The sequence below is a fragment of the Cladophialophora bantiana genome (genome assembly GCF_000835475.1).
Source record: "Cladophialophora bantiana CBS 173.52 unplaced genomic scaffold supercont1.17, whole genome shotgun sequence".
Taxonomy (NCBI): Eukaryota; Fungi; Ascomycota; class Eurotiomycetes; order Chaetothyriales; family Herpotrichiellaceae; genus Cladophialophora; species Cladophialophora bantiana.
The window spans coordinates 766,846-793,591 of NW_015971591.1; the positions used below are offsets into that span (position 1 = coordinate 766,846).

Consider the following 26,746-nt stretch of genomic DNA (forward strand, 5'->3'; position numbering starts at 1 on the left):
GCCAGTTGGGCGCTCAGACGGGAGGGGGACACCCAGTCGCAGTGCGCCAGAGAGTCTGGCCACCTCTTGGCCACCTCTTGGCCACCTCTTGGCTGCCCTAGCCTGAATCAGCGATGACATCGTTCCTTCACCCCCTTCAAGGTCTGAGGTCTTGTCTGATTCACTTGCTGGCCCCTTCTTCAACAACAGGTGATCATCGTCGACCATTTCCTACGTCTTACTCTTCGTATTCCTTTTTCAAGACACACATCTTTCATCACGCACGGGCGTCAGGACCACGACTGGACGGCGCGGAATCCTAAATGTCATTGTTTTGACCTCCTGCCGCTCCTGCTCTTCGCAAGTCTTACCCACGGCCACCACCATGATCGCACAAACACCGACCGCCCTGTTATTATTACACCTCCCCGATGAGGTCTTGATTACCGTCTTCAGCTTCCTCGACTTCCGGACCCTGTGCAACGCTACTCTGGTCTCCAAGCACTTTGACGACCTGGCCGAGCCCTTTCTGTATCACACGATCCAGGTGGTTAATGGCCGTCAAGCCTCTGCCCTGTCTGCCAGTCTACATGCAAATCCCCGCCGTGCGGCATGGATTCGCTCGCTGCTTGTCTCCACCAAGTTTGGGGAGGATCAAGGCTTGAGCACCCTACCGCCGTACATTTTCTTGATGCGGAACCTCCAAGATCTGTGCCTGGAGACACCCGACTGCAATGCGAAATTCCCCGAGGAGCGAGTGGGCTGGGTCAATCTCCAGGATAGGTATGAGCGCATCTTCGAAGCGGCTTCTGCCGTAATACCCAACAGCGTCGAGAGAGCCCTGCCGAACTTGCGGAATTGTAGGTGTCTTGGACCAATCATTCTCATCTTCCTGAGCTAAACAGCATGCTAGGCACGCTACACTTCGTTGATGGTCAAAAGGAGATCTATTCTATGACCAAATACGCGATGCTTTTCTTGCATCCGAATCTACGGTCGTTGACAATGTCATGCGCCAGCACCGACTTTCCCGACCGATTGCTGACCCAATTCCAAGACGATGAGGCGCTCGTTGGGTCGACAAATCTCGAGCATTTGCATCTCGAAGAATGCGATATCTTCTCCCCTTCCCTGGAAATCCTGCTGAGTTTTCCTCGCGCGTTGAAGTCACTCAAAATCAGCGAAGGCATCCGCTATGACGGCATGTTTACCAGAAGCAGTCGTATGCACGGTAACGTTTCCCCAGGGACCTTTGTGGATGCCATATCCAAGCACTGTACCCATTCGCTGGAGCACTTGTCATTGAGTCTGGGATACTCGAGACCATCTCATCAACCATTCAATCATCCCGGTCAGCACCTTAACCTGTCAGCCTTTCGTGCTCTGAAGCAACTTGACCTTGATGTACGAACAGTCAACCTGATCAGGGTCCGAGCCGTTTGCGATCACGCCACGTGGCGCAGGCTTCCACCGAATCTCGAGACTCTCAAAGTCTTTGGTATTCCTTTGGGTGATCGACCACCGTTTCACGCTAGGCGACGAGTTTGGTTTCCTTTCGAAACATGTATCGCGACCGACAAAGCAAAGCATGGGGTCCGATTTCTCAACAACTTGGTGTATTCCTACGAATGTTACCGAGAAGATGACGAGGCCAGGTTGACTCTGTCCGAGGATGGAGAAACGGTGGAACAAATCAGCCAGGTTGCGCTCGCCCAGCGTCTAATGATCGAAAAGTGCAAAGAACTGCAACCCATCTTCAAAAAGGCCGGCGTGAGGCTCGAAATTGAAATGGTGGCTTTACCGAATGGATTCATCCCACCATATCTGTTCACGGAGGACAAGCCGAGATACTTCACACTGTGGGAGTCGATTGCGAAATGAATGCTGCTTGTTCGATCGGAAGCGACACATCGTCATATTCCTGCAGGGTCCATTACGTCGTGAAAGCCGGGCTGGAGATTCATTTTGCTGTTGATTGGACATCGAGATGTAACGGCATGAAGAGACAACTCTGGGGAAATCCAAACCCACAAAACCCGAAACCCAAAGTGGGTTGGCGACTCGGCGACTAGAAGAGCACCCAATGCACTCTGACGTCGCAGAGCAGCCTCGCTGACAAAGGAGGTGCAATGGCCCATACGGGCATAAACGGGCGTGGGCGGTTGCGTGCGAGAACGGAAACCTATTCGTCCGACTGGGCCACCTTGGTTATGTAAGATCAGTAACGGTCCCGCGCATTGTCCTAAGTCAACTATGACAAGTACCTATTCAAGCAGCGAGGGTTGCAGACTCTCCAATCCGAAGAGCTCCGAAGGAAACCGATTCCAAAAGGTCAATGCTATTGGAGGTGCTCGTTGAGCATGGCGTACGTTGACTCATCTACGCCTGGGAAATTCCCGCAACTACTTTGCTGGTGTCTTCACCGGAGGCGCTAACTGCTACCTGATGATGCTGCAGCAGCCTCGCCGGGCCCCTTGTCGCTAACACCAACCTGTTCCTCATACGGCAGTAGTGGTCGAGCCACCACAACCAACGATTTTCAATGCAATCTGAAGCCCGACTTTTTCCAAGGAACTCTGCTGCTGACAATTTGGTTTTGTAATATGGATATACTTCGACCCCTGACTTGACAAACGGCCCACCCCAATTCAACAGGCCTATTGACCTGTAGGGTTGGTCGCCAGATACCCATTTCTGCTACGGACGAACCAAAACTATCGCTTGCACACGCCGTCGCAAAAACGGCGAGCAACTGTCCCATGCATGATTAATTGCAGACTATGATGTGATGGCCAGATACGTCGCATGAAGACGAGGGTTCTCATCATCCTAATAAGAAGAGCCTCCCGTTGTCTCTTCCATATTGATTGTTTCTCTACCTGAATCAATTCACTTCGTTGCCAGAGGAGATACTCATCACACGAGATCGCCAAGATGGTGAACGCAATCCTAGACGCCATCCAAGACGCACCTCTAGGGCAAGTTCTAAACTGGGTCACGAAAGGCAGGCTCTTCGCTTTTCCCGAACAACATCCCAACTTCTCGATCCCCTGGGAGCAGGCAACCGTGAGTGAGAAAGAAAAAGAGATCGAGATTAGTCCAGATGTGGATGTCAATCGCGAGACCAGCAATGCTACCACTCCAAACCCTGTTTCTCGCCAGCACTCTTACATTAACCGCGAGGATATCGAAGCACGGCCGCTTAGCACCATTCCTACAGCGCACTCGTCTGCTCGGGGGGAGTTCACAGTGGTTACCACACGCACAAGGACTAGGGAACAGACCCTGCCCTATTCACGGGAACGATTCGAGGTCGAACAAGAAGAAGCCATCGAGCGCCAACAAAGCAGCATTATCGCCCCGCAAATGACCTCGGATGGCATTATCCTCGTGGATTGGTACACCACTGATGACCCTGCGAACCCTCAGAATTGGGGAAGCTGGAAGAAAGTCTGGGTCGCCTTTCTCATTTTCATGTACACCTTCGCAGTGTACTCTGCCAGTGCAATCTATACCTCAGCGGAACCCCAAGTGATGGCGAAGTTCGGCGTGGGACAGAGTAAAGCGAGCTTGGGGCTGAGCATGTACGTGTTGGGATATGGCTTTGGACCAATGTGAGTTTGACCCTGTGTGCCACCTCAGCTCCAGAATGTCGTCGACATCGCTAACATGCTTTGGATTAGGATCTTCTCCCCCCTCTCCGAAGTTCCGGCCGTTGGTCGAAATATTCCCTACATCATCTCCTTCGGACTCTTCGTGATCCTCTGCGTGCCGACTGCACTGGCAAACAGCTACGCCTCCCTGCTTGTCTTGCGATTCCTCACCGGCTTCATGGGTAGCCCCTGTCTCGCTACTGGTGGCGCATCCATGGGTGACATGTACGGCCTCTTGAAGCTTCCCTATGCTCTTACTGCATGGGTCGCCGCAGCTTTTTGCGCACCTGCTCTTGGTCCTCTTCTGTCAGGTTTCTCGGTCGTCGCAGAAGGCTGGCGCTGGGCGCTTTGGGAAGTCCTCTGGATGTCATCCCCAGTATTCGTGCTCATGTTTCTCTCCATGCCTGAAACCTCGGCCAATAACATCCTGCTGCGTCGGGCTCAACGTCTCCGCAAGCTCACAGGCAACCCAAATTTGAAGAGCCAAGGAGAGATCGACCAAGGCACGATGTCGTTTTCCAAGGTCGCCATCGAGCAGATGTGGAAGCCCATTGAGATCTTTTTGAAGGATCCTGCGGTCTTTTTCACGAACGTGTATACAAGTTTGATTTATGGTGAGCCTCTTCGTTGGAACTCCCCTTTGCTCCTGCCAATTCCCCCCCAAAAAACAAAACACAGGTCTGATTGATGCGTGTGTCTCTGAAATAGGAATTTACTACTCCTTCTTCGAAGCATTCCCCCTTGTCTATATCGGGATATACCACTTTAACATTGGCGAACTGGGCATCGTCTTCGTCTGCATCGTCGTCGGCTGCGCGCTCGGCATCGTCGTCTACGTCTCGTACGTGTACTTCTACCTCGAACCGGATATCAAGAAGAACGGCCTTCGCGCCCAAGAACACCGTCTCGTGCCAGCCCTGTTCGCCACCACGCTCCTGCCCGCGGGAATGTTCTGGTTCGGATGGACATCGACGCCGCACATCCACTGGATCGTCTCCATCATCGGCATCACATTCTACGCCGTCGGCGCCTTCATCCTGTTCCAGTGCATATTCATGTACCTGCCACTTACATACCCGCAGTACGCCGCGTCTCTCTTTGCAGCGAACGACCTGTGCAGGTCCGCGTTGGCCGCCGGAAGCATCATCTACGCGCACCCGCTGTACGTCAACCTCGGCATCGGTCGCGGAATCAGCCTACTTGGCGGCCTGTTAGGCGGCGGTGTCATCGGCATCTGGGCCCTGTGGTATTTCGGCGCTTCTCTGCGGGCGAGGTCCAAGTTCGCCATGAGCAGCTGAGTGACCGAGTCGCTGCAAATTTCTTTCCCATGAAGCTTTTTTTTTTTTTAAATTCATGCAGCGGCCAGTCGCAGGAGAGATATGCAAGATTAGGAATGATTGATAGGGGAAACGGAAGGGACTGAAGGAGCCTTGAGAGCGAGACAAGAACACCCCGTGTTTGCTTGCATTTCGACGGCGCTGACGGGGAAACTTCATTCAATCTAATGCAAAGCGAGTGGAAAGTCGAAACTTTCGCTTTTGAGCAAGGGAGGACGTTTACATACATAGGGAGTACATACCAACACACCCACGGATTCGCCGGATGCGCTTCTTTTGCCATGCGATGCGATGGACTTCAGGACTAAGGATTTTGGGGCTGCGGGGAACGGGAGGGACATCATGGGCTTTGATATGAATAGTCAAAAAAAACGAAAACAAAAACCTTTCGAGGCACGAATGAGAGTGACTTTCATCATATTATTATGTTTATTCCGCTGCCGTGCTCTCTATAACAGAATACATCCGTCAATGCGTATATACATTCCTACTCCGTACAGTACGTACCTGTATAGACTCCCTGCACCTCATCAGAGACTGATGGATTTCGTCCAAGCCGGCTTCTACTCAACACATGATTGACTATTAACTAAGAAAATTAAGGTCGAGGCCCTTTAGGATCTCGACGTACTGCCCTTTAGGATCTCGACGTACTGCCCTTTAGGATCTCGACGTACTGCCCTTTAGGATCTCGACGTACTGCCCTTTAGGATCTCGACGTACTATCCACAGCCAACTCAACTCTTTGCGTGCTTCGCATTTTCCTGTTTGTCGTAGCTTTTCGTCTGGCTATCAGTTCCGCAGTCCGCCTCACACGTTCAACCCACTTTACTTCGCGAGCGAGGAAGAGTCCGACCTCGTCATCCGACGGCCACTGCAGCTCTCGACAGTGTTCTCGTGCTTCCCTGATAATGCGGGGATCTTTAGGCAAGGGACTCTCGAAGCACGCACCATCTTCTCCATCGGAAGAATTTGTAGACCGCGACCGGCTGCCCTCGAGGAAGAGTCTGATTGCGCACAGCACGTCGCGGACCAGAGATAGAGTTGCAGGCTCCTGTTGTGCTGTCTCGTGCATCGTGTTCTGAGACTCGGATTCCGAATGTTTGCTTGGCGGTGCGAACTGTACATTGTGCTCGTTGATCCACTTCAGAAGCGCAAGCAATCCAGGGGTGTCATGGACAGATACCATTACACTAACCATGATTTTGAGATCTTCCAGGTTGGGCACGACGAGGAGCGAGTGATCTGACCCCGGGAGGAACGTCTTCGTCATGCTACCATAAATAGCCCGAACGAAGGTGATCTTTGCGAGAGATCCCAAATTTTCTGGTGGTATGTGCAGGTTCACATCTCTCAACATCATGTGAAGAATTTTTGTCAAATGGCGGAAGGTGTCTAAGTCAGGGTGGATGTCAGGGTTCATCTCCCCGGGCGAAAGAATCTTCCTCAAGCGGCGCCACACTGCAGCTCTAGACGCTGCACCTTTGTAGTTGGCCGGTGATTTCTCGACGCTCACTGATGCCCCTTCCATGAAGGCGTTCCAGACTCGAATGTCCGTGATGCCTGCTGCGAATAGCAACTGTGATGCGTATGTCAAAGCAGGCACATCTTGATGATTTCTCTGGATCAATTGGCCCGTAGAAAAGTCCATGTGGCCGATGTCACGAAATGTAAATTGATCTTCGGGTCCGCGCTTGCATATGAGGGAAATGAAGGCAGCCAAAGTGGGCTTGGGGATTTTGTTCAGACTGTCCCGAATAACAGAGCTCGGGTACTTCTCAGCGTGACGGAGGACGTCCTTCGTGATTTCGTCCCATCGACTGGCTTGAATGTAACCAAACCCGGTCTCGATCCTCGAAGCGTGATTCAGTAGATTGACAAGAAGATGACCACCCGGTTTGACACCTGCCCGCAACATGTGCTCGTAAAATTCTTCCACAGAAGGAACTTCTGTCTCGACATAGATGACCTCCCGGGGATTTGTCGAGACTTCAAACGGCTCTTTGACATCGCCTGCGAGATACTTCCAAGCCAGCGTAGAGCCTGGCTGGACAGTTGAGCTGAGGAGCTTATCCAACATTGCGAAATAAGGCTGATAATGTGCTTGGGAAGCAGGTTTGCATTTCTCGTAGGAACAAAAGGAAGCCCACGCTTCTCGCTTGGTTCTTGTAGCTCGGATGCGAGCAGCCCACAATTCTGGCGGCTCGTTGGTTTCGTTTTGTTCCTTGTCACGAAAGCTCCGTAACAGAAGCCACGGGCGTCGTTGGCGCATCAATATCGCACGAGATTGTATCGTAGGGCTTTTATCCGTATCCCACCCAGCTAGAACTGCAGCACTCCTTTCCCAATCACCATGAGAATATCCCGCCGCTTTCATTCGTCGCAATAGCTTGATAACACGACTCTCTTTCCCAGGATACTGGAGATCCTGTTCGATTCCCGACTTGATGTGACGCCAAGGGGGCCAAGACAAAGACTTGGCCTCCGCCCACGCACGTTCGTGTGCAGTCTTGGGATGAAGTAATTGGACTGCAATCAAAGCGCGGTAGCCTTCGCGAGTCAACAACAGTTGTGGCGTAAAATCAAACATGAGACGGACGAGTGCCAGCTGTGCATTTTGCTGTGAGAGATATGCATTGTACGGTGTTTTGTGTGGAGCCAGAGAGATCAATGACAGGAAGCGATTGAAAATGTGGGAAAGACGCAGTAACTCCGGACTTTCGAGTCGACGAGGATGGACGGTGTAGTAATCAGAGAAGAGATGCTTAACAATGAGGCCGATGTCCTCGAAGCACTCAGGTGCCACTGAACGAGCATGTCGTAGTAGTCGAACGACCAGGCACACTCTTGTGACCCAAGGCCAGCCGAAATACTCTTTGGCCTCCAAGCAGATCTGTAAATCGACCAAGATACTTTTTATGAATCCCTTCAGGGCGAAGGCGCTGACGTTTTCTGCGCGAAGGAGTTGTAGAAACACGAACTTCGGTATCCGACCTTGTCCAGATTCGCGTATGTGTTGTGCAAGTGCGACATATCTTGCAAAGGCAAGGTCAACATTGTCAGAGGAGAAAATCCATGCCCAACTGGCGATATCCGTAACATCATAGCCGATTTTCTTCAGCAATTTCAGAGAGGTATCGGGAAAAGTAGACTTTAGTGCAGACAAAAGCTTCTCTTCGTCCTCGGTACCATGGGAAAGGGGAGCGACATTGTGAAGGTAGTCGAGGAGAAGTTTGCGCAGAGCAGTCGAGTTCCTGAATCTCGTTGTAGACTGTTCGTCCAGCTTTCGGTTGTTGATCTGCCACTTGAGAGCATTGGTGTAGGACAAGTCGATTCTGTTCCGTCTAGGATGAGAGGGAAGAAACATGGAGAGAATCTGATCTAATCTTCTGCGAAACGGTGACCAGTGAAGTGGACGGTTCTCGCGGTTGTCAGGCTTGCGACTGAGATCCAGCTCTATCTCTTTATTATTACCTGCCTCCTCTTTGGCACCCCGGATACCGTTAAGATGGAACGAGCCATCTGGTCTGATGTACTCTGAAAACTCGGCGAACTCCGTAGGGAAAAGAGCTTGTTGGTGAGCTAGAAAGTCCGATGCAGCTGCTGTTGGAAGAGCTGGCTTCTTGCCTTCAGGTCGACTCCCATATTGTCGGGCTCGATGTTGGTGTTGGGCAACTCTTACAGGGGATTGTGCGGGTAGGATAAAGGATGGAAGAGGTCTTCCGATCGGAAGGCGAACACGATGGACGCTGAGCATCCATTGATGCTTCAGTTGGGAAGCTATTAGGAAATATCAGGAAGAGAACTGGCTCGCGTGATAGAGGTTGACTAAGAAGTCAATGCAAATGTCATTTCTGTCGATTGGAGCGAAACCCGAAGGCGAGGTGGAGGATGAAGACGAAGGTTGAAGCTGCGCAGGCGCGCCAAGCCAGCAACTGACTGCGGGTGTCAGTCGATCGCAGTCAAACTGCATCGACTTCAGATCCGGTGCATTTGCAGCGAAAAAAAAAACAGCCAGGTATTAGATTCATTTCGCGATCCACAACCGGCCTGCTCCTGGTGGCTTACCCCATTGCACCCTACCACACTCGGTGGACCATTCTCTTATTGCCTTCCTCAATCCAGTCATCCTGCAGTCCACGGCGCGTGTGGACAACCCCCTCATCGCTCCCTTTTCTTTCCCCAGAGTCGACACTGCAGTTTTCGACTTTTCAAACAAGAGCCGCGCGTCTCTTGCGCACAGCGAGGATTCGAACCATGTCAAGAGACTAGTATTGCGATATACGTTGAGATTTGCATGTGGTCGACTTAGCCCACTCCGCTCCTTGCCCGCCACCACAATCGCCAACTGGGCTCCCAAATCCATCACGACGAGGTGCCAGTATGGCCGAAGTCAACGGCATATCAAAGCACGAAGACACTGTTACTGTTTCGCCTTTGCGTCCACTAAAGAGGAAGCGCACACTGTCCCCGGAAATCGGACCAAAAGACCCTGCTCTACAGTCTGCTCTGGAAGATGTCCTGCGAGTTCTCCGCAAGTGCGTCTGCTCCCTTCAACGCCTGCAACTCATTGAGCTAACACTGAGACTAGGTACGACACTACTCCGTCGCTTCTCAAATACCCTTTGCCCTCGTCCAAGTCCGAGGCGCCCGAAGTAAAGCGAGCCCGCCTTGTCAAGTCAGAATCCGCCAGCGATACTATCGAGGATCGTATTCTGACAGGGACGTATAACTCCTTTCGTGCTCTCAAAGACGATGTCCGAAGTGTTCAAAGCGCCATGGTTACCGACCTATCCGCGACAACGCAAAATGGCAAGACGGAATCCGACGTCCAAGGACAATTATCAAAGCTAGTAGATGCGCTGGAGAGGTATGACACCGAGTCATCCGAAATTCACCAAACCAATGGCCAGGATTTACCCAAGGCAGATCCGGTCAGTCAAGATTCCAAACAATTCCTGTCTCTGCGCAGCCAGGTCAACGGCAGTGTTCAAGTCCTATTCTCCGGTCTTCAGCTGCAGCAACAACGCAAAAAAGATGAAGCGCTTGGTATATCTGAGACTGAAAGCTCAAGGCTACCCAACGGATTTGAACTTACAGACTTTTCCGCATTGGGTGGAGATCAAGAACCAACCAAGAAGCCCGAAAAGAGATTATTTGGGGCAGTCTTTCGCCAGGCTGGCCGGATCAAACCTTTGGACCTGCCACACACGGCAAGGGATGTTGTGAGAGGCAATACCCTGGAATTCATTCCAAACTCCAGTCGCACGGAGAATCTGCCCCAGAATAAGCATGATTACAAGTTTGCGAGGTTGGCCACGGGTTCATGGCTCTCCTATTCTACCACAAGCAGCCAGTTACAACAAGATCGAAGAAGGGTACAGCCTGCATCCAGTAACAATGACTTCAAGGCCGCCCTCGAGGCTAACAGTGTGCGACAGGGTCATGATTTGAGTCCAGATGAATTGTTCAGCTCTGTCTATTCCTCCTTTGCGCCGAGTACAGATAACTCATATTCTCTCGTGTCTGACAAGGACAAAAGCAGGCAATGGTGGAAAAAATACGGCGAGCAAAAGCTATCAAGGCTTTTCAGGACAAGAGACTTCAACGTATCGGCGGCCGGTGGGGAAACCGGAGAAGCGGGAGACAAAGATGAATTTGCCGACTTGGTCGCGAATTTCGAGCCGCAGGAAGATGGAGAAGATGCGCAACCCGAAAATCCAGAAAAAGAGGTCGAAAAGCTCTTGGAAGAAGTTTCGGAAATGATCGAAACTCTCAGTTCCTATCAGAGAAACCGTAGCCTTGAGACAATCGTTGCTGGCACGGTACCGAAGCCAACGAACCCAGAGATCGACACCTTTGCGATGCTGAGAGACCAATTGCACGTCTTGGTCTCATCATTGCCGCCTTTTGCTGTCTCTAAACTCAACGGAGATCAACTCGAAGAGTTGAACATCTCGACAAAACTTATTGTCGAAGTGCCTGACTACCCGGGTACGGGACAGACAGACGACTACATATTGCGACGGCAAAAGACAGTTCAGCAGGCCACAACAGGAGCAAGCCGCACAACAGTGACTCCTCAACAAGTTCGCCCGAACTATTCACAAACACAAGCCAACCCGATGGCATACAACTCCCAAGTTCGGAATTACAACACTTCTGCGCCAGCCACAGCGGCTTATGGTATCCGAACGCAGCAAAATTATCAAACCCCCACTATTGCACGACCAACATATCCGCAAAATGCATATCAAGCTTCCCCGAATCCCTACTCATCAGCACGTCCCACGATCCAACAATTTCAGCGCCCCTCGATGCAAAATGGTTATGGAAGTTACGGCAACAATGCGTCGGCACAGGCACAAACCCAACCGCAAACTCCTAGCGGGTACCGCCCGACTCAGCCAGGATATCAACAACGCGCTCAAGACAATGCCACCACCCTAGCGCGATCCGCCTCGCCGCAGAAGCCACTGGTCAATGGCGCCCCTGGACAAGCTCAGCAGTATCCGCCTAGGCCATATCAGACTCAGCAAAGTCAGCAGCCGCAGACACCATACACTTATCAGCAGAGGCAGGGCTCTGGGACGCCCACCACACCAACCGCAGCTGCCGCACGGACAGCTGGAGGTGCTTATAGTGGGAGATACGAGGGCGCTGCAGACCGCAGCAACAACGCTCCAGGCGACAGTTCTAGTCAGAACCCTGCGGCTCAGAGTGCGGCCCAGACGATGGTGGCTTCTCGGTAAACCAGCACCAGACCGGAACGCGGAGGCCGGAACAAAGCGAAGAGAACAATAATGCGAGGGATTTAGGTCACATCCTTGCGTCTTGTGTACCATTAGGCCTGGCGGTAAAGCCTTTTCAGTTCTATTCTAGGAGAAAGGCCCTGGTTTTTCGTCTCGTGGAAAGAGAGGTTGTGATGAGAATGAAATGAGACTATTTATATCAGGAACGGTGAGGAGGAAAATTGTCAATTTTTAATCCATGGAGGTTTGTTATATTAATCGCGAATTGATCGTCGGCTTTTGCATTCCTTTTTGCTCCAAGCATCCTTTCTCAAGATGTCTTGGTCTGCCCACGGCTCGATCTATCAGCCTCAGGAAAGAGGATGAGGATTCGCCGGGCGGCTCGGGCGACCGTCTACGAACTGAGGCGATGAACCTTTCATCCGGGTCCTCCTAACACCGTCTCGAGCTACAAGTAATTCTCCAGATCCACGAGCTCCTCGCCTTCTTCCAGGTTTCTTGCACCTCTGTCGGTGACGAGTAGCCATCTATATTGTATGTAGGTCCTGTAACCTGCTTCCTTTCTCGACTCTCCATTCTCATCCGTCCCGCCATTGCGCAGTACTTTAAGGCTTATCTTTTTCGTCTGCTCCACCAGGTGTCGCAATTGAGTGTGTTTCCGACATATCTCCATGGCCGGATTGCAGAACTGGGACCCTTCGAAGTGAGTCCCACGGCGGCGTATCTCCAAGGCCGCTGCGGTGCTTGTCAGCCGATCGCAGAACCGCCACTTGCCGAGCGCAACGGATTCCAACCCCTTGGTTGCGACGACATGCTCCTCTTTGGCCAGAAGCTGGGCAAAGACTCGAACTAGGGGCCGATCGAGGACCAAATGGCGAACGTGTGCGAAATTGGGGGTGGAGACGAACCGTGGCAGGATCTCGCTGTTGTCCTTCCGGGGGCGTAAGCCACAGTAGAATTTGTTCACTCCGTACAGGATGGGGATGGCTTCGACGTATATCTGTTGGCAGACGCCGAGGATTTGAGAAGACTGAGAATAATGATCCGCAAAGCTTTTAAGCGCAACAAAGAGCTCTCCAGCGTGGTAGAAGAGATGCGTATAGATTCTCAACCGTACCTCGACAGGCAGCAAGAGAAATGTAATACCTAGCGACAGGGCAGGAGACGGAGCCAATGAGAACTGGCGAGTCATGTTTCCCTTTTGCCCCTTTTGACCACGCGTGTATCCTTTTGATTCGAGAAGTGGATCATTGAGTCGTCAGTCTATTGGTATTTCATTCCCGTTGCCTCTCTTCTTGCCCATCAAAATGCGAAGATGGATGAGGTTGAGTTTAAGTGACGAGGACTCGACGAGAGCTTGCATGGGACTGCAGGCCCGGCGCCGACAGGGCGCCACCGACATTGGCCTCCCGCTCAATCGGGTTGACGGACGTTACACGGGGTTGGACGAAACGCGTGATATAGGGGTGGTTCGCGAACCAAGGTGGGGGGTAGAGACGCATCGACCGGTGAAGCTGGTGAGGCTGGTGGGCTTGGAACTAGCTCGCAAGGCATCCCTGCTACGAAGCATCCGGATTCGTCTATAGACGGTGGGTTCCTTCGCCCTGCCGCGTGGTATGATGTCGTCCAAGGCGTCATGTTGAGTCCACCCTGCACACATACGTATGGCAGGGCCTTAACCGGGCGAAGGCGAATGAACCCTGAACGCATTTCTACCTTGCCGCAGACTGGTTGGTACGGAGTATATGAAGACGGCTCATTTTCCTCTATGTCTGACTATTTTCATCAGCCCGCAATCTTCTTTCCTCTCCGCGCACAGATCAAGGTGAACGCGTGCCGTCTCCGTCTGTCCAGGCTTTCAATAACTATCTCTCTTGTACAGTCAACGTAAAGAGGTCCATCGTCAACTTCGACTGCAAACATGTGCTTCGGCGGCGGCGATAGAGACGAAGCCGTGGTCATCAGGCGGCACGAACGCCCACGACAGCGCTACACTCGAGAATATGTGTCAAGGCCCGAGGTTGCCACCTACAGGCGAGAAAATAGACGAGAAACTGTCACCAAACGATCAACCTCTGCCCACCGGCCGAGCCACGACCGCTATTCAGAACGGCATTCCGACTATTCTTACGATCCACGGCGCCGCAGCGGCAGTAGGACAAGGATTGTGACTGAGCAGAGAAGGGAGAGGGACCGCACTTATTACTGATGGGCCATGGTGGAATTTTGAAGCTCGTGACGGTGGAGGGAAGTGTATGGTATCATTGTTGCAGCATCGTGAGGCTGAGGTTGTCGCAACGATGGCTATGCGGGTGGATCAGATATGTATATGTAGCTTCGACTTCGGAGCGATGATTCGGGTAACTAATTTACTGTATGACAATGGGACGATCTTGTCGCTTTTGCCATTCATCTTCAAGCACGTTGGTGAAGTATAGCAACGTGTACTCGGTACTACTGGGCATGGTAGGAGGCAATGGGGAGTTGGCTAGGAGTAGGGTGGCAGAGAAGGCTCAAATGGTCCAGGCCACGGCGTGGCACTCTGGAGGTCTTGACCCCACCAAGCTCCCATGTCCAATACGTCATCTGTCCCGTCGCCCTCTTCTTGCGCACCAGCACATTCCCTGCGCTCTGCTGTATTGGGACTCGAGGGGTTCTTGTACTCCCGCCGCACCCAGTTTGTTCAGACCACCTTCAGCTGGTCTTCTTCCCAGTCCATTGCGCATTCTGGAGCTCGTTGAAGCTTGCCCGCCCTCTATCGCGTGTTATCAAGACTAATATCCGCAGCAGCTTGAGCATCCGGGACAGATCCCCAAGCACCATCCGCCATGAATCGAGCTTTATCCATCCGGTCCCGCAAGAAGGACGACCATGCCAAAGAAGCATCTAGACACACCTTTTCCATCTCGACTCTCCGCGGCATCCACCAGGCCGAGCTCTCCAAGAAACTCTTCAAGCTGATCAAGACCGAGAACCATTGCATCGAAGCCTACGAGACCGCGGGCCGTGAACGCCTATCCATTGCCTCGCAGCTGTCCGACTGGGGCGAAGCTACCAACGATGATGCCGTCTCGGACATTTCGGACAAGATTGGGGTCATCCTATCGGAGATTGGAGAGCAGGAGGATCTGTTTGCCCAAAATCTCGAGGACTACCGGGCCATTTTAAAGCAGATCCGAAACATCGAAGCCAGTGTGCAACCCAGCAGGGACCAGAAGATCAAAATCAGCGATGAGATCCAAAAGCTCAAGTATAAGGAACCGTCCAGCCCCAAGTTGGTCACGCTGGAGCAAGAACTGGTGCGAGCGGAAGCCCAGAACCTCGTCGCGGAAGCCCAACTTACCAATATCGTAAGACACCCCAGGCTCAATTCAGAACACGTCCCCGGCGATTTGTAGCGTTGTATTAACGTGTCCAATGCAGACTCGTCAAAAGGTCAAGGAAGCATACGATTTGCACTTCGCGGCCACGATTGAGCGAGCCGAGAAACAAATCATCCTGGCCAAGTACGGCCGACGCCTCTTGAACTTGTTAGACGACACCCCCGTGGTGCCGGGAGACGTGCGCCAACCCTTTGCACAAGTTGGCGAAGCAAGACAGGTGCTCGCGGACGCGGAGCAAGAGCTGCAAAGATGGGAACCTCATCTCGAGCCGATTCACTCCAATGCTGGGGCTCTGGGAACAAATCTGATGCCCATGGATGACCGCAGCACTCGAGCCACTTCGGAGGTTCCTGACCCCGTAGCAGATCCCGAGCCCACGGGGAAGCCGGCGGCAGAAGCCCAAGGAACACATTTGGAACAAACAACCGCTTAGAAAGTGGAGAGATGGAGCGAGGAACAAAGGAAGGAAATGGAAAAGTTGGGCATCAGGAAATAAGGTGGACTAGGGCTGTGTGGTGGTTTTTTTTTTTTTTCTTAATTCTTTTTCTCTTTTGAGGTTTGCGTCGTTGATCGCATGGATGATGTTTCATGATGTTGTCGTCTTGAGCAGTCAGCCCGGTCTGTTAAAGCAGCTCTAGAAATGATGACGGCGAGCAGTTCTGTTTTTCGGTAGTAAATCCAGGATTTCACGAGCTTGAAGTCTCTGGTTTGTGTTGTGTGGCCGTGCCTGCCTGGGTCTGGTATCTGGACTGCGGAGCATCTTTCCCATTAATGCATGTTCACCGAAAGGAGGATCTGCCTTGTCCATGAACATGATCCTATTGATCGTCATCGTCATCATTGAGGCTGGTTGATATCCTCCGGACTTGTTAAGCTAGGGTGAAAGTCCTTGATGGAGAAAGCCCGGAGAGCAACAAAGACGATCCTGCTCAGCGGCGTGGACGTGCAACATCGGATGGATGGCCGCTGGCAGCCATTGGAGGGAGGCAGCCAGGAAGCCTACAAGCGACGTAAGGAACCCTGTTGAACCTTATCGAACCTTGTTGGGGGCCTTTGGGGCTGATGAGGCCCTGTAATTAGGGCGCTCGGGGGGCCCATAGGGAGTCAGGCGTGCCTAGCCGAGGCTCGCTTCGATCTTGTGTCGCCCAAGTGCTTACACTGACCACCGTGATTTGTCTCCAACCGGTACAACCCCTTCCACTGACTACGCTTCCTTCCACAAGAAACTGCTGATGATTCACTCATTGACAACGAGTCCGCCATCGCTGCCACGGCCGACTGCCCCATTCGAGATGCCTAATCGAAATCTCGCTTGAACAAATGCTCCCGCGCTCGTCCACACGCGCTCTCAAGAACTTCCTACAAGTATCCCGTAGGCGCCTTCCAGTCGCTAAGCGACTGCGTTCCATCATCATAAATCATCCACATGGCGACATCCACAGTATACCACCTCAACTCGGGCTTCTGATCATCCCTATCCCTGAACTGGCTGCCCTTGGCCACTGCCCTTCGAAACTTCGTTCACCTTTCCTCTTTGACACTTCTCAGACACGCCCCGCCTCGCATTTTCTATTTCCATCACATGCCTCCTGTTTCCCTTTTTTTCCCTGGACGGAAACTCGTTATATTTTCTCTGCTCTCTCCAGAAAGATCTCGTACTCTGTGCAATCTATCCCACCAGAAACACCCGGCGTCGAGATGTGGTCGATAGTTGGCCTCGGGTTGTGTGCCTACCTTCTGTACAGCGTGGTCAACACTGTGATCTGCTTCCGCCGCAACCTGAACAAGGCGAAGCAATCTGGCATCCCGTATGTTGCTGTTCCGGTGTGCTATCTCAGCACGTGGTGGCTCATAAGCCACCCGTTGTGGCTTCCCTTGCTTGCCAAACTGCCATATAGCTGGACCCAATGGGTGGACTTCTGCATTCCAGACTTTTATTACCGCCGCAGCATCGACGTCTTCCAGCAGGTCGGCGCCGACACCTTTCTTCTGGTTGGACCGGGTGGCATCATGATGCACACTGCCGACCCTGCCGTCATCACCCAGATCACCACGCGGAGGAATGATTTTCCTAAGCCAACGGCTATTTACCGGTCCCTCGACATTTATGGAAAAAATGTCGTGTCAACTGAAGGCACTATCTGGCGTCAGCACCGGAAAGCCACAAGCCCGCCATTCACGGAGAAGAACAACCACCTAGTCTGGGCCGAGAGCATTGACCAGGCTTCAGACATGCTGGCTTCGTGGGTTGGACCTGATGGAAAAGGCGACATCACGGTGGATCGCGTCATGGACGATACCATGCGCCTGAGCCTGTATGTCATTAGCAGAGCAGGCTTTGGAAGGAAATTACAGTGGCCTTCCGCCGATGCCAAAGCCGACGTCGACGTCAACTACGTTGACAAGTCCAAGATTCAGAATGACCAGGATGATCGCGATCTCGGTCATTCGATGAGTTACACTTATGCCATCCACTGCTTGTTGGACAATATCCTTGTGCAGTTCCTCGTGCCCAGGTGGATCGTCAAGCGCATGCCATTCACAAGATTTCAGAAGGCCAACGAGGCGTACTATGAATGGGGAAATTATATGAAAGAAGCAGTGGCCTCCAAAAAGAAGACCCTTGAAGTGGGAAGTGAGAACAGCAAGGACCAGATGGATCTGCTAGCCCAACTTGTCAAAGGTCAGATGGCATCTGAGAAGAGCAAAGACATTCCTCTTACGGATTCCGAGGTCCTTGGGAACATGTTTGTTTTGATCCTAGCAGGGCATGAGACTGCCGCCAATTCCATCCATTTCTCTCTCCTCTACCTGGCGCTCTATCCAAAGAGCCAAAGGGCAACGCAAAAGGATTTGGATCGGATATTTCAGGGCAAGCCTCCCTCAGAATGGGACTATGAACGTGATTTGCCCGCTCTCTTTGGAGGCATGGTCGGTGCGGTACTGGCTGAGGAGCTGCGGCTGGTCCCGCCTGTCATAGGAATACCAAAGTCGACCTGGGGAGTCCCTGATCAACCCATAACTATTGATGGAAAGCCCTGCACTGTCCCCAGTGGAGTCTATATCAGTCTAGCGACGGCCAATGTCCATCGAAATCCAAAGTATTGGCCCACAAGCAAACCCTCGCTGCCGGGCGGGAAGCAGGTGCATCCCGCAGCGAACCTGGACAACGATCTGGAGGAATTTCATCCGGAGCGGTGGCTCTTGGACGAAGATAGTGAGGTCGAGCATGTGATGGCCAATGGCAAGAAGGAAATGCCGAATGAAACCGTCACTGCAGATGGCTTGGGTATCAACGAGGCAGCTGACACCTCGGAGCGATTCTATCGTCCACCCAAGGGGGCATACCTCCCGTTCAGTGACGGATATCGCGCTTGCCTCGGACGACGGTTTGCTCAAGTCGAGGTGCTTGCTACCCTGGCTGTCATCCTGCAGAATTACTCAGTCGAGTTGGCAGTCGACCAGTGGGCAACGGATGAGCAGGTAATAGCCATGGATGAGGATGCTCGCGTGGAGGTCTGGCAAAAGGCTGCCCAGCGAGCGAGGCACTTGATGCTCAATGGCCTCAGCGTCATCATATCTTTGCAGATGAGAGCTGGACACGTTCCCTTACGATTCGTGCCCAGAGGCAAGGAGAGGTTCCCTGACGATGTGGATGAGCAGTGGAAAGCGAAACATCCTGATTTGTGCGAGGGAGCCCGGGCGACTCCTGGCTGGAGATTCTGGGATTCCTAATTGGTGTCTGACCCTAAAGATGCATTGGTGGATTGTCTTTAGCTCTGTCTAGTGAGCAATGTGCTTAGTCGACCAGTTTTTTGCAAGAACTGTGAGTCGTTAGAAAGAGGCGCTCGAGTGGAAAGGGGGCCTGGATCGACATGATGCTGCCCCCAACCAACCCTCCTATGCTATACTATACTTACCTTTCATTCAACCTCTTCTCGTGTGGGCTGTTCCAAGTCCGGGTGTCCCTCGTCTTATACACATCCCCATGGCTCTGTTGTCTTCACCCCAGAGCCGAAGTTTTTCACCGCCTGCCTTTATAATGACAGGCGAATCTGTCGGTACCGCGCATTAGGGGGGGCGGCGGGCTGCATGTGCCTGCCTAAGCGGCTTTGCTGGCGCAATCAGCGTCGCCAGAATTTCCCCGTCATATGCACAAAAGACGGTCGCCTTCTCCTTCTCTCTGCCTCGTGATTCGACTATCGGTCATTGATATTGGCTCTTGGCCTTTTTGTTTCATTTCCCCCCTTTCCCCCTTGAACAGCTTGCCGACAGATCTGGGTCCTTGTTCGGTTGAAGCAGTGCACAAGGAGAGCCAGATCCCTTTCGGTCCGCCAAAGAACGTTTTAAAAAGCCCACGTATACTTCTTGCACGGCAGCGGCCAATTGCATTGTCCGGCATCATGAGACGTCGATCGAATGATCAATCTGCATCAGCATGTCACTGGAATTTTCTGCCTCATCCGATATCCCACTCGCCCACTAGCCAACAGTTTTGGCCAGTGCTTGGGGCCGTCGTGCATGCCTCATTCCCCCCGATGCCTGGTCTCCCTTGGATCCGACTGTTGGTGGGCGGCTGTGGCAACGGAGCTCGCGCCATGCTGTTCGCTGGCATCTATCCGCTCATGCCAGGCGTTGGGCACGAATATCTTGATCTCCGATGCAGATTCGCCCAGATAAAACCCAGTGACCTCCTTGGACAGACTTCCTTGTCCTCCCACATTTCCTCCCCTTAAGGCCTCAACGAGCTCCTTTTCGCCTGACCTCGCCGTCCCCCCTTCCCCTCTGAGCCTCCCTCATGTCGCCCAGGAGAAGGACGTCACTCTAGCGCGCTGAAACGTCCCTTTTCCTTGTTCAGAGGGGTGGTGTTACATGTCAGTGCCCCTCCCCTCGAACCTGTCACCTCACACTTGGTTCGTTCTGCGTGCAACAAGGGATGACCATGATACACTCATGCTAGTCGCCGCCACTCTCTGTCTTGCTTTCATGACATTGCCTTTCGTTCATGCATCATTCCCGTCGTTGCCAAATTATGGAGCTCTTCGCTACAGGTTCTCCGCTCTCAATCACTGCTGGATGCATTCAAGCCTTACTATCGCCACCACCTTCATGCTCTCCGGATCTCCCATGAACGGCCCCCTTGAGCCAAGCTATCTCTCCAATCCTGCATGTCCGGGTCGGTGCGCGATCAAGGTCGTCGGCGTCGCAGCCAGACCTACGCCGGCCACAAGGGTGCTCGCTCTTCCAAGCTGTCCCTCCTTACTGCAATCACCACCGGATCCCATGGGTCCACCGATAGCTCATCTACCGTCACGCAAGAATCCTACTCCAAATCAACCTCCAGTTCGAGTAAACGAAGTAGATCATCCTCCAAGCAGAAAAAGCTGGGCGATGGTCGGGAGAGAAAGGCCTCGCCGGTGAAGACCGACCCAGAGAATGCCACCAAGGAGAAAAGTATGTCCAGAGAATCAGTAGACGTCTTCGCCTTTCTTGTCAAGGACGACGAGCAAACCGCCGCCGATCCGGATGCCAAAGAGGAGCCTCAAGATGAGAAGAACACTGCTGTGTCCGACGAGTCTGATAGTGATAGCATCGTGCCGAGCATGCATTCAGACTCAGGGATCTCAATGGGCGATAGCATTATCCACCCCACCAATGATCCTTTCGTTGACACCCACTTACCTCCCTTGCTGGAGGATGTCCAGGAACAAGAAGAGAACCATAAACCACGCGCGGCCGAACCCAGTCGTTCGCAACGGTTACAATGGAAATATCCAGAGGTGCCTCCGGCCACCCATACCCCTCCTGTACCGAATCTGGTTGAGAGGACGCCGAGCCCTCTGCATGTTCGCGCACGCATGTCACATATGCCTGACGGATGCGACAAAGAGTTTTCCTTACCACGAAATACCTTGTCCGGATATGATCTCATTGCGGATAGACTGGCGTCTGGGGAGCTTCCGCCAGTATTTCGGAGTTTTAAGAAGATATATTTTCGGCTGCTTTTACAATTACAGGACGAAATCATCGAGATGGAAGAACAGCTGGCTGCTCTGGATTCGGTCGATAGCCGCAGCCGGCTCAACCCGGACGGCAGCATGTCGCCGGCTTCGAGGAGACTAAGCTGGCAATGGAACCAGTCAGATCTGCCGGCACATCGGTTACATGTCTTGGGACGGTTGTCGATGAAGCTTGAACAATACTGTACGCTAAAGAATCTCACGAAACAGATGTCACACACTGACCGGTCTCAGATCAAGTTCTTTCAGCCTCCCAGAGAGTCCGCATGCTTTCCTCATCTCCAACTGTAACTGAAATTGCCCAATTTCGGACGTGGTTGCGGGAACACAGCCCCCTCTCGCTCCCAGAGTCCAAGTTCCTAGACGACAATGAGGATTTGATATCATTAAAAGAGACTCCCCCGTCCACATCAACGCATTCAGCTGGCCCAGCTTTAGAATACGTCCCTATTTGCATTCTCACGATGACGCTCATACCACTATTATGCTTCAAATTCATCACCGGCGTTCTGAACAGATTGATCCTTCTCACTATTGTGCTGGCGGCCGGATACAGCGGCTTAGAGAAGCTCGACAGATCAAAAGTGGAACAGCATCAACAGTGGGTGATTGCATGTTTCGTTGTTTCGTTTCTGGCAGCCCTCTTCTTTTAGAGAGAAAGCAATGTGCAGTTGAGCGGCGACGCTCCTTCATTTGAAGAGAAGGATAGATGGCGCAGCAACCAATGGACCTCGCTCTATAATTGAATCAATGTAGATTAGCATAGAAGAATGATCACGACTACCCCATTACCCAGTCCAATAAATCAGAGATCAAGAATGGTGTACAGCCTCGTCGGGAGTGCGGGGAGCAGCCTTGTGAGACTAACGCTTAAACCTGTGCGAGACCTGCGTTGACTTCCGGGGAAAGGGGAGCTGTTTACTCAGGGCCAACCAGAGCCGCATTGTTCTCCCACTCGACTGACTGCTGCATCCCTCCTTCTTTTCCCTCCTTTCTTCTCTACTCTGTTCATCACCTTGCATCGATATCGTGCGTTTCGGGATCAACGTGCGTTTCATAGCCCTTTGTTGTAGTGATCATCTGCACACGATCCGACCACCCCCACTCTCCCTCTTCTGCCTGTTGAGAGAATCTGTCATGTGCCTGCGCGAGAGCGTTTGCACTGACAGTTGCAGACATAGGCGCGCCGAGATGACCATGTCTTGACCGTTGCTCACTCCCTTCAGCCTTTCTTCTCAATTCTCACCTTCGACTGCACGCTCCTTCAACGCCAAACGAATTCTCGATGGTAGCCCATGATGGCTTCCAACTTCATGTCTCGGTTTACGGGCTCCAACAACCCTTCTGCCTCTATCTATGATGCTATCCGGCAGGAAGATGAGGATTCGGACAACTTCGATGTCGAGGAGACCGCAGGGCTGGCTGCAAACGGAGCAAATGGAAGAGATGGATTCAACAATCAAGAATTGCACTCCTCCAATCTTCCATCACATCGGAGAAGCCTTCGTCATGATGGCCGTGCTGCTCCTACCTCCGGGGAACCACAGCTGCAGCGGAGAGACACACGCAGAGCTCAGAACAAGCCAAGGCGGACCCCGAGAGCTCATAAACTCTTGGATGTGGAAGAGGCGGACGATGATGTTCCGGCGTCGTTACTGATCGATCACAATGCAATGGGCCTTGATCATGGTTCCATGTCGCTGCCTCCTCCTCCGAGCCTCATGCCAGAAGGCATTTTACAAGGTCGCGACACGAGTCCGACGGCTGCTCAAGATTTCCATGCAAGATACCGTCCCAAGACCAGTCCAAGCAGCCGGAATGCGACGCAAGTTAGGCCAGCTGGAGGCATCGTTGGAGGCAACCTTGCCAGTGCAGATCCCAAGGAGAAAGCCATGTTTCGGTGGGTCAACGTGACAGATCTGGATAACTTCCTGCTGGAGGTGTACACTTATTACCTCAATCACGGCTTCTGGTCCACGGTTCTCATGCGATTCTTCAATCTCCTGACTGTGGCCTTCGTGGTTGGCTTTTCCATCTTTCTCACTCAGTGTATCGACTACCGAGAGATCAGAGGGAGCACAAAGATGTCAGAGATCCTGGTACCACAGTGTACCAAAAGAATGGGGTTTGTTCCGAATGCTTTGCTCTGGCTCACCACTTTCATTTGGCTTTGGAAAGGTGTCCTGTACTTCTTCGATATCCCTCGTTTGAAACACATGCACGATTTCTATTATTACCTCCTCGACATACCTGAGCCAGAAATTCAGTCAATATCGTGGCAAGAGGTTGTCAGTCGCCTGATGGCCCTTCGAGACTCGAACCCCACCATCTCTTCTACTTCCAAAAGGACCAGTGGCTACATCAAATCGCAGAACAAGCAACGGATGGATGCGCACGACATTGCCAACAGACTTATGCGAAGACAGAACTACATGATTGCCATGATCAACAAGGACATACTTGACCTGACTTTGCCCATCCCCTTCTTCGGCAACCGCAAGCTCTTTACTCGAACATTGGAATGGAACATTGAACTGTGCATTATGGACTTTGTTTTCAACCGCAAAGGACAAGTGCGACCCTTATTCCTGAAGGATACGCACCGGAAAGACCTAGCGAATGCACTCCGTTCACGATTCATCTTGGCGGGTTTTACAAGCCTTGCCTTTGCACCGTTCCTTGCTACGTTCTTCGTCTTGAAGCACTTCTTTCAGAATTTCAACGACTACCAGAAGAATCCTGCTCAGATCGGCCTGAGAGAGTATACGCCGTTTGCGCAGTGGAAATTCCGAGAATTCAATGAGCTGCACCACCTATTTCGGCGGCGGATAAACATGTCATATCCTTTCGCCGACAGATATATCAATCAATTCCCAAAGGACAAGACTGTCCAAATCGCGAGATTTGTCAGTCTGATATCCGGGGCGGTGGTGTCGGTTCTGGGCCTCGCCACCATTTTGGACCAAGACAACTTCTTGAATTTTGAAGTGACGCCGGGCCGGACCACCATATTCTATATCGGCATTTTCGGATCGATATGGGCTGTTGCGCGCGGCCTGCTGCCGGATGACAACATGGTCTACGACACGGCTTTTTCGATCGGAGAAGTCATACAGTTTACACATTACGAACCGCAGCACTGGGCGGGTCGTCTTCACACCGTCGAGGTCAAAGAGGAATTCTCCCAGTTGTACCAGATGAAGGTGGTCATTTTCCTGGAGGAAGTGCTCAGTATTTTCTTCACGCCCTTTGTGCTGTGGTTCAGTCTGCCCAAATGCAGCGAGCGAATCATTGACTTCTTTCGGGAATTCACGGTGCACGTCGATGGTATAGGATACGTTTGTACATTCGCCGAATTTCGCTTCATGAACCAGGCGATTCGACCTGCGCCAAAGGAGAGATCCTCAGAGGCGGAGACCGGGACAGGAGGCGCTGCCGCAGGTGCACCTAATACCAATGCCAATGCGAATCTGCGGGATGATTATTTTGCGTCCAAGGACAACAAGCTCGAACACAGTTACTGGGGGTTCATGAACGACTACGCCCGCAATCCCAAGACAGACATCCATTTTCCCTACCACACCTCCAGGCGGCGCTTCAACTTCAACATGCCACCTCCTATCCCTGGATTGCCCTCACCATCTTTCCCAGCGACAGACCACGGTAATACGTTCAGTGGCGGCATGCATGCCCATCGGCACAGCGGCGGAGGCCTGGGTTCAGCAACATCACATCGCGGAGCCTTGGGAACTCCCAGATTCGGCGCTCAGCATCACGCTACAGGTCAAGGCCATCCTCAATCCCAGCCATTTGGCTCGCCACTCCAGTCGTTGTTGCTCGACCCACATCATCAACCCTCTGTGAGCGGGTTTACTTCGTCACCGCAAGCTCTCCGGCCACGTTCCTCTCTGCCTCCCAAGCTTCGTCGGACTGCTACCGTTGAGCGAGGGCATGAAATCCCCGACGATGTCGCGGAGGAAGAAGATTCCACTGAGCTTCGGCCTCAGAGAACAGACACATCTCAGCCAAATGGAGTAGGGGCCCAACCGCGCCTCTCTTCTGCGCCCACGGGGATGACGACTCACGCAACTCACGACAGTGAATTGGGGTCATGGAAATACGAAGTTGACTCCTCCTCCGGGGCGGGTAGTGAAGATGAAGAAGATGAGCGTGATGCAAGGGCGATTATGCAACCGTTGGGGCCGCTGGGGTTGATCCGGCAGTTTCAGAAGGCTCAAGCCCAGGAAGGAGGGAGAGCGAGGGGCACTGAAACGGGCCTTTGATGAAGTGAAAATGGTGGGCAGGTAGGGGGAGGGAGGGCGAAAGATCAGGAAGAGCCTCGTCTTTGGGCAAGCATGATCGGGATGTGACAAGACCAACTGAGCGAAGGGGAAGGTCCACCGTGATTGAGATGATTGAGGAATGGGACCTGAAATTCTCACGCGGTGACGGAGACACTCGGGGCATCTTGTTTTGCCACCGCTGCTTTGTAAGATGACGGTTCAAACGTTTTCGCATCTGCATCTGCAGGGCACGGCAATAGTGGCGTGTCAACCCGGCTGTACGAGTATCAGGCAATAGACAAGGGGGTATTTCCGACAGTGGTGATCGTCTTGGATTTATGTCCTGCATAACGGGAGACTTGCAGTTGCTGACGATCGGCCATATTGCATAAGGCAGGAGTGGGCTGGCAGGATCACCATGTGGAGAGCCAGTTTCTGCCGTAAAGAGTAAAAGATCCCAAAACGGCTTCAGGCTCAAGCATTTTCCAAGCATTCACGCGGAGTGGATTTCACTCTTGGCCTTTTCCTGTTCGCGATGCTCATGGCGTCACAGGGCTCAGGGGTTTCTGTCCTCGCTTCGAGAAGAGGATGGATGAGGCGGCGGAGCAACCGACTGCCCGGGCGAGTGAACTGACTAAGTAGGTAAGTAATGGACTGCCAAACCCAGTTACCGAGACACGAAGGATTCAACGGCCGTAGGGCAAAGACCGAGATAGACCGAGACAGAGGAAGAGAGAGAGAGAGAGAGCGGCCGTGTCCTCCCCCTCGCTTTCCATCCCAGTCATATTAAACTCCGTTGTTGGAATGCGGATTTCGCCTTATCTGGCACAAGGACGTGCTACTGTAAAGGGAAGTGTTCGCCGGCACACTGAAGGAGCAGGAGTATATATGTGCTACCCAGGAGCAGAAGCGCGGCGGACGGCGCTGGGAAATCCCAAGGCATTACGTACAAAGGTACAAAGGTACCTCGTAGATACAAGGACATTCATATCCATACTCGGTAAATGTTAGGTTTCCAATTTCTCGTGCTGGTCGGAAGGCTGGAAGCTTCCTGTTCGGGAAAGGGGGTTTGGGTATTAACACCCGAGATCTGTACTCGGTACGACGCGACGAATCATGTACTTGTAGGCATGCCACTAACATCATACTAGCCTAGGTAATCATATAATGGTATAGAACAAAAGGGGTGATAGGAAGCGGGATAATATCCTCGGTACTTCGCAAAGTATAGGTATGCAAGTGCACGCGATTTCGCCCCGAGCTTCCCTTTCTATTGCTGGCTGAAATGCTGGCCAGCCCAGCCACAAGCCACTGAAGCCTTCGCCCACCAGCCCTTGGC

The 26,746-nt window shown here is 52.5% G+C and overlaps 9 protein-coding genes across 9 annotated transcripts; 7 read left to right on the top strand and 2 right to left on the bottom strand.

The window, feature by feature from the left end:
- Positions 1 to 364: 364 nt before the first annotated feature.
- Z519_10241 (uncharacterized protein) lies at positions 365 to 1,860 on the top strand (the record flags this gene model as incomplete). The annotated part of the gene is made up of 2 exons (XM_016767958.1): positions 365 to 839; positions 893 to 1,860. 2 exons carry the CDS (start codon positions 365 to 367, stop codon positions 1,858 to 1,860), a joined length of 1,443 nt encoding a protein of 480 aa, XP_016616056.1.
- A 1,053-nt stretch (positions 1,861 to 2,913) lies between these two features.
- Positions 2,914 to 4,930, top strand: Z519_10242 (uncharacterized protein; the record flags this gene model as incomplete). Its single annotated transcript, XM_016767959.1, has 3 exons — positions 2,914 to 3,593; positions 3,663 to 4,246; positions 4,341 to 4,930. The coding sequence occupies 3 exons, from the start codon at positions 2,914 to 2,916 to the stop codon at positions 4,928 to 4,930; spliced, it is 1,854 nt and encodes a 617-aa protein (XP_016616057.1).
- Positions 4,931 to 5,675: 745 nt separating this feature from the next.
- Positions 5,676 to 8,726, bottom strand: Z519_10243 (uncharacterized protein; the record flags this gene model as incomplete). Its single annotated transcript, XM_016767960.1, has 1 exon — positions 5,676 to 8,726. One exon carries the CDS (start codon positions 8,724 to 8,726, stop codon positions 5,676 to 5,678), a length of 3,051 nt encoding a protein of 1,016 aa, XP_016616058.1.
- A 626-nt stretch (positions 8,727 to 9,352) lies between these two features.
- Z519_10244 (uncharacterized protein) lies at positions 9,353 to 11,721 on the top strand (the record flags this gene model as incomplete). The annotated part of the gene is made up of 2 exons (XM_016767961.1): positions 9,353 to 9,507; positions 9,561 to 11,721. 2 exons carry the CDS (start codon positions 9,353 to 9,355, stop codon positions 11,719 to 11,721), a joined length of 2,316 nt encoding a protein of 771 aa, XP_016616059.1.
- A 448-nt stretch (positions 11,722 to 12,169) lies between these two features.
- Z519_10245 (uncharacterized protein) lies at positions 12,170 to 12,913 on the bottom strand (the record flags this gene model as incomplete). Its single annotated transcript, XM_016767962.1, has 1 exon — positions 12,170 to 12,913. One exon carries the CDS (start codon positions 12,911 to 12,913, stop codon positions 12,170 to 12,172), a length of 744 nt encoding a protein of 247 aa, XP_016616060.1.
- Positions 12,914 to 14,549: 1,636 nt separating this feature from the next.
- On the top strand, positions 14,550 to 15,537 carry Z519_10246 (uncharacterized protein; the record flags this gene model as incomplete). The annotated part of the gene is made up of 2 exons (XM_016767963.1): positions 14,550 to 15,071; positions 15,145 to 15,537. The coding sequence occupies 2 exons, from the start codon at positions 14,550 to 14,552 to the stop codon at positions 15,535 to 15,537; spliced, it is 915 nt and encodes a 304-aa protein (XP_016616061.1).
- Positions 15,538 to 16,802: 1,265 nt separating this feature from the next.
- Z519_10247 (uncharacterized protein) lies at positions 16,803 to 18,839 on the top strand (the record flags this gene model as incomplete). The annotated part of the gene is made up of 1 exon (XM_016767964.1): positions 16,803 to 18,839. The coding sequence occupies one exon, from the start codon at positions 16,803 to 16,805 to the stop codon at positions 18,837 to 18,839; it is 2,037 nt and encodes a 678-aa protein (XP_016616062.1).
- A 1,433-nt stretch (positions 18,840 to 20,272) lies between these two features.
- Positions 20,273 to 21,777, top strand: Z519_10248 (uncharacterized protein; the record flags this gene model as incomplete). The annotated part of the gene is made up of 2 exons (XM_016767965.1): positions 20,273 to 21,308; positions 21,359 to 21,777. The coding sequence occupies 2 exons, from the start codon at positions 20,273 to 20,275 to the stop codon at positions 21,775 to 21,777; spliced, it is 1,455 nt and encodes a 484-aa protein (XP_016616063.1).
- Positions 21,778 to 22,422: 645 nt separating this feature from the next.
- On the top strand, positions 22,423 to 25,407 carry Z519_10249 (uncharacterized protein; the record flags this gene model as incomplete). The annotated part of the gene is made up of 1 exon (XM_016767966.1): positions 22,423 to 25,407. The coding sequence occupies one exon, from the start codon at positions 22,423 to 22,425 to the stop codon at positions 25,405 to 25,407; it is 2,985 nt and encodes a 994-aa protein (XP_016616064.1).
- Positions 25,408 to 26,746: the final 1,339 nt, after the last annotated feature.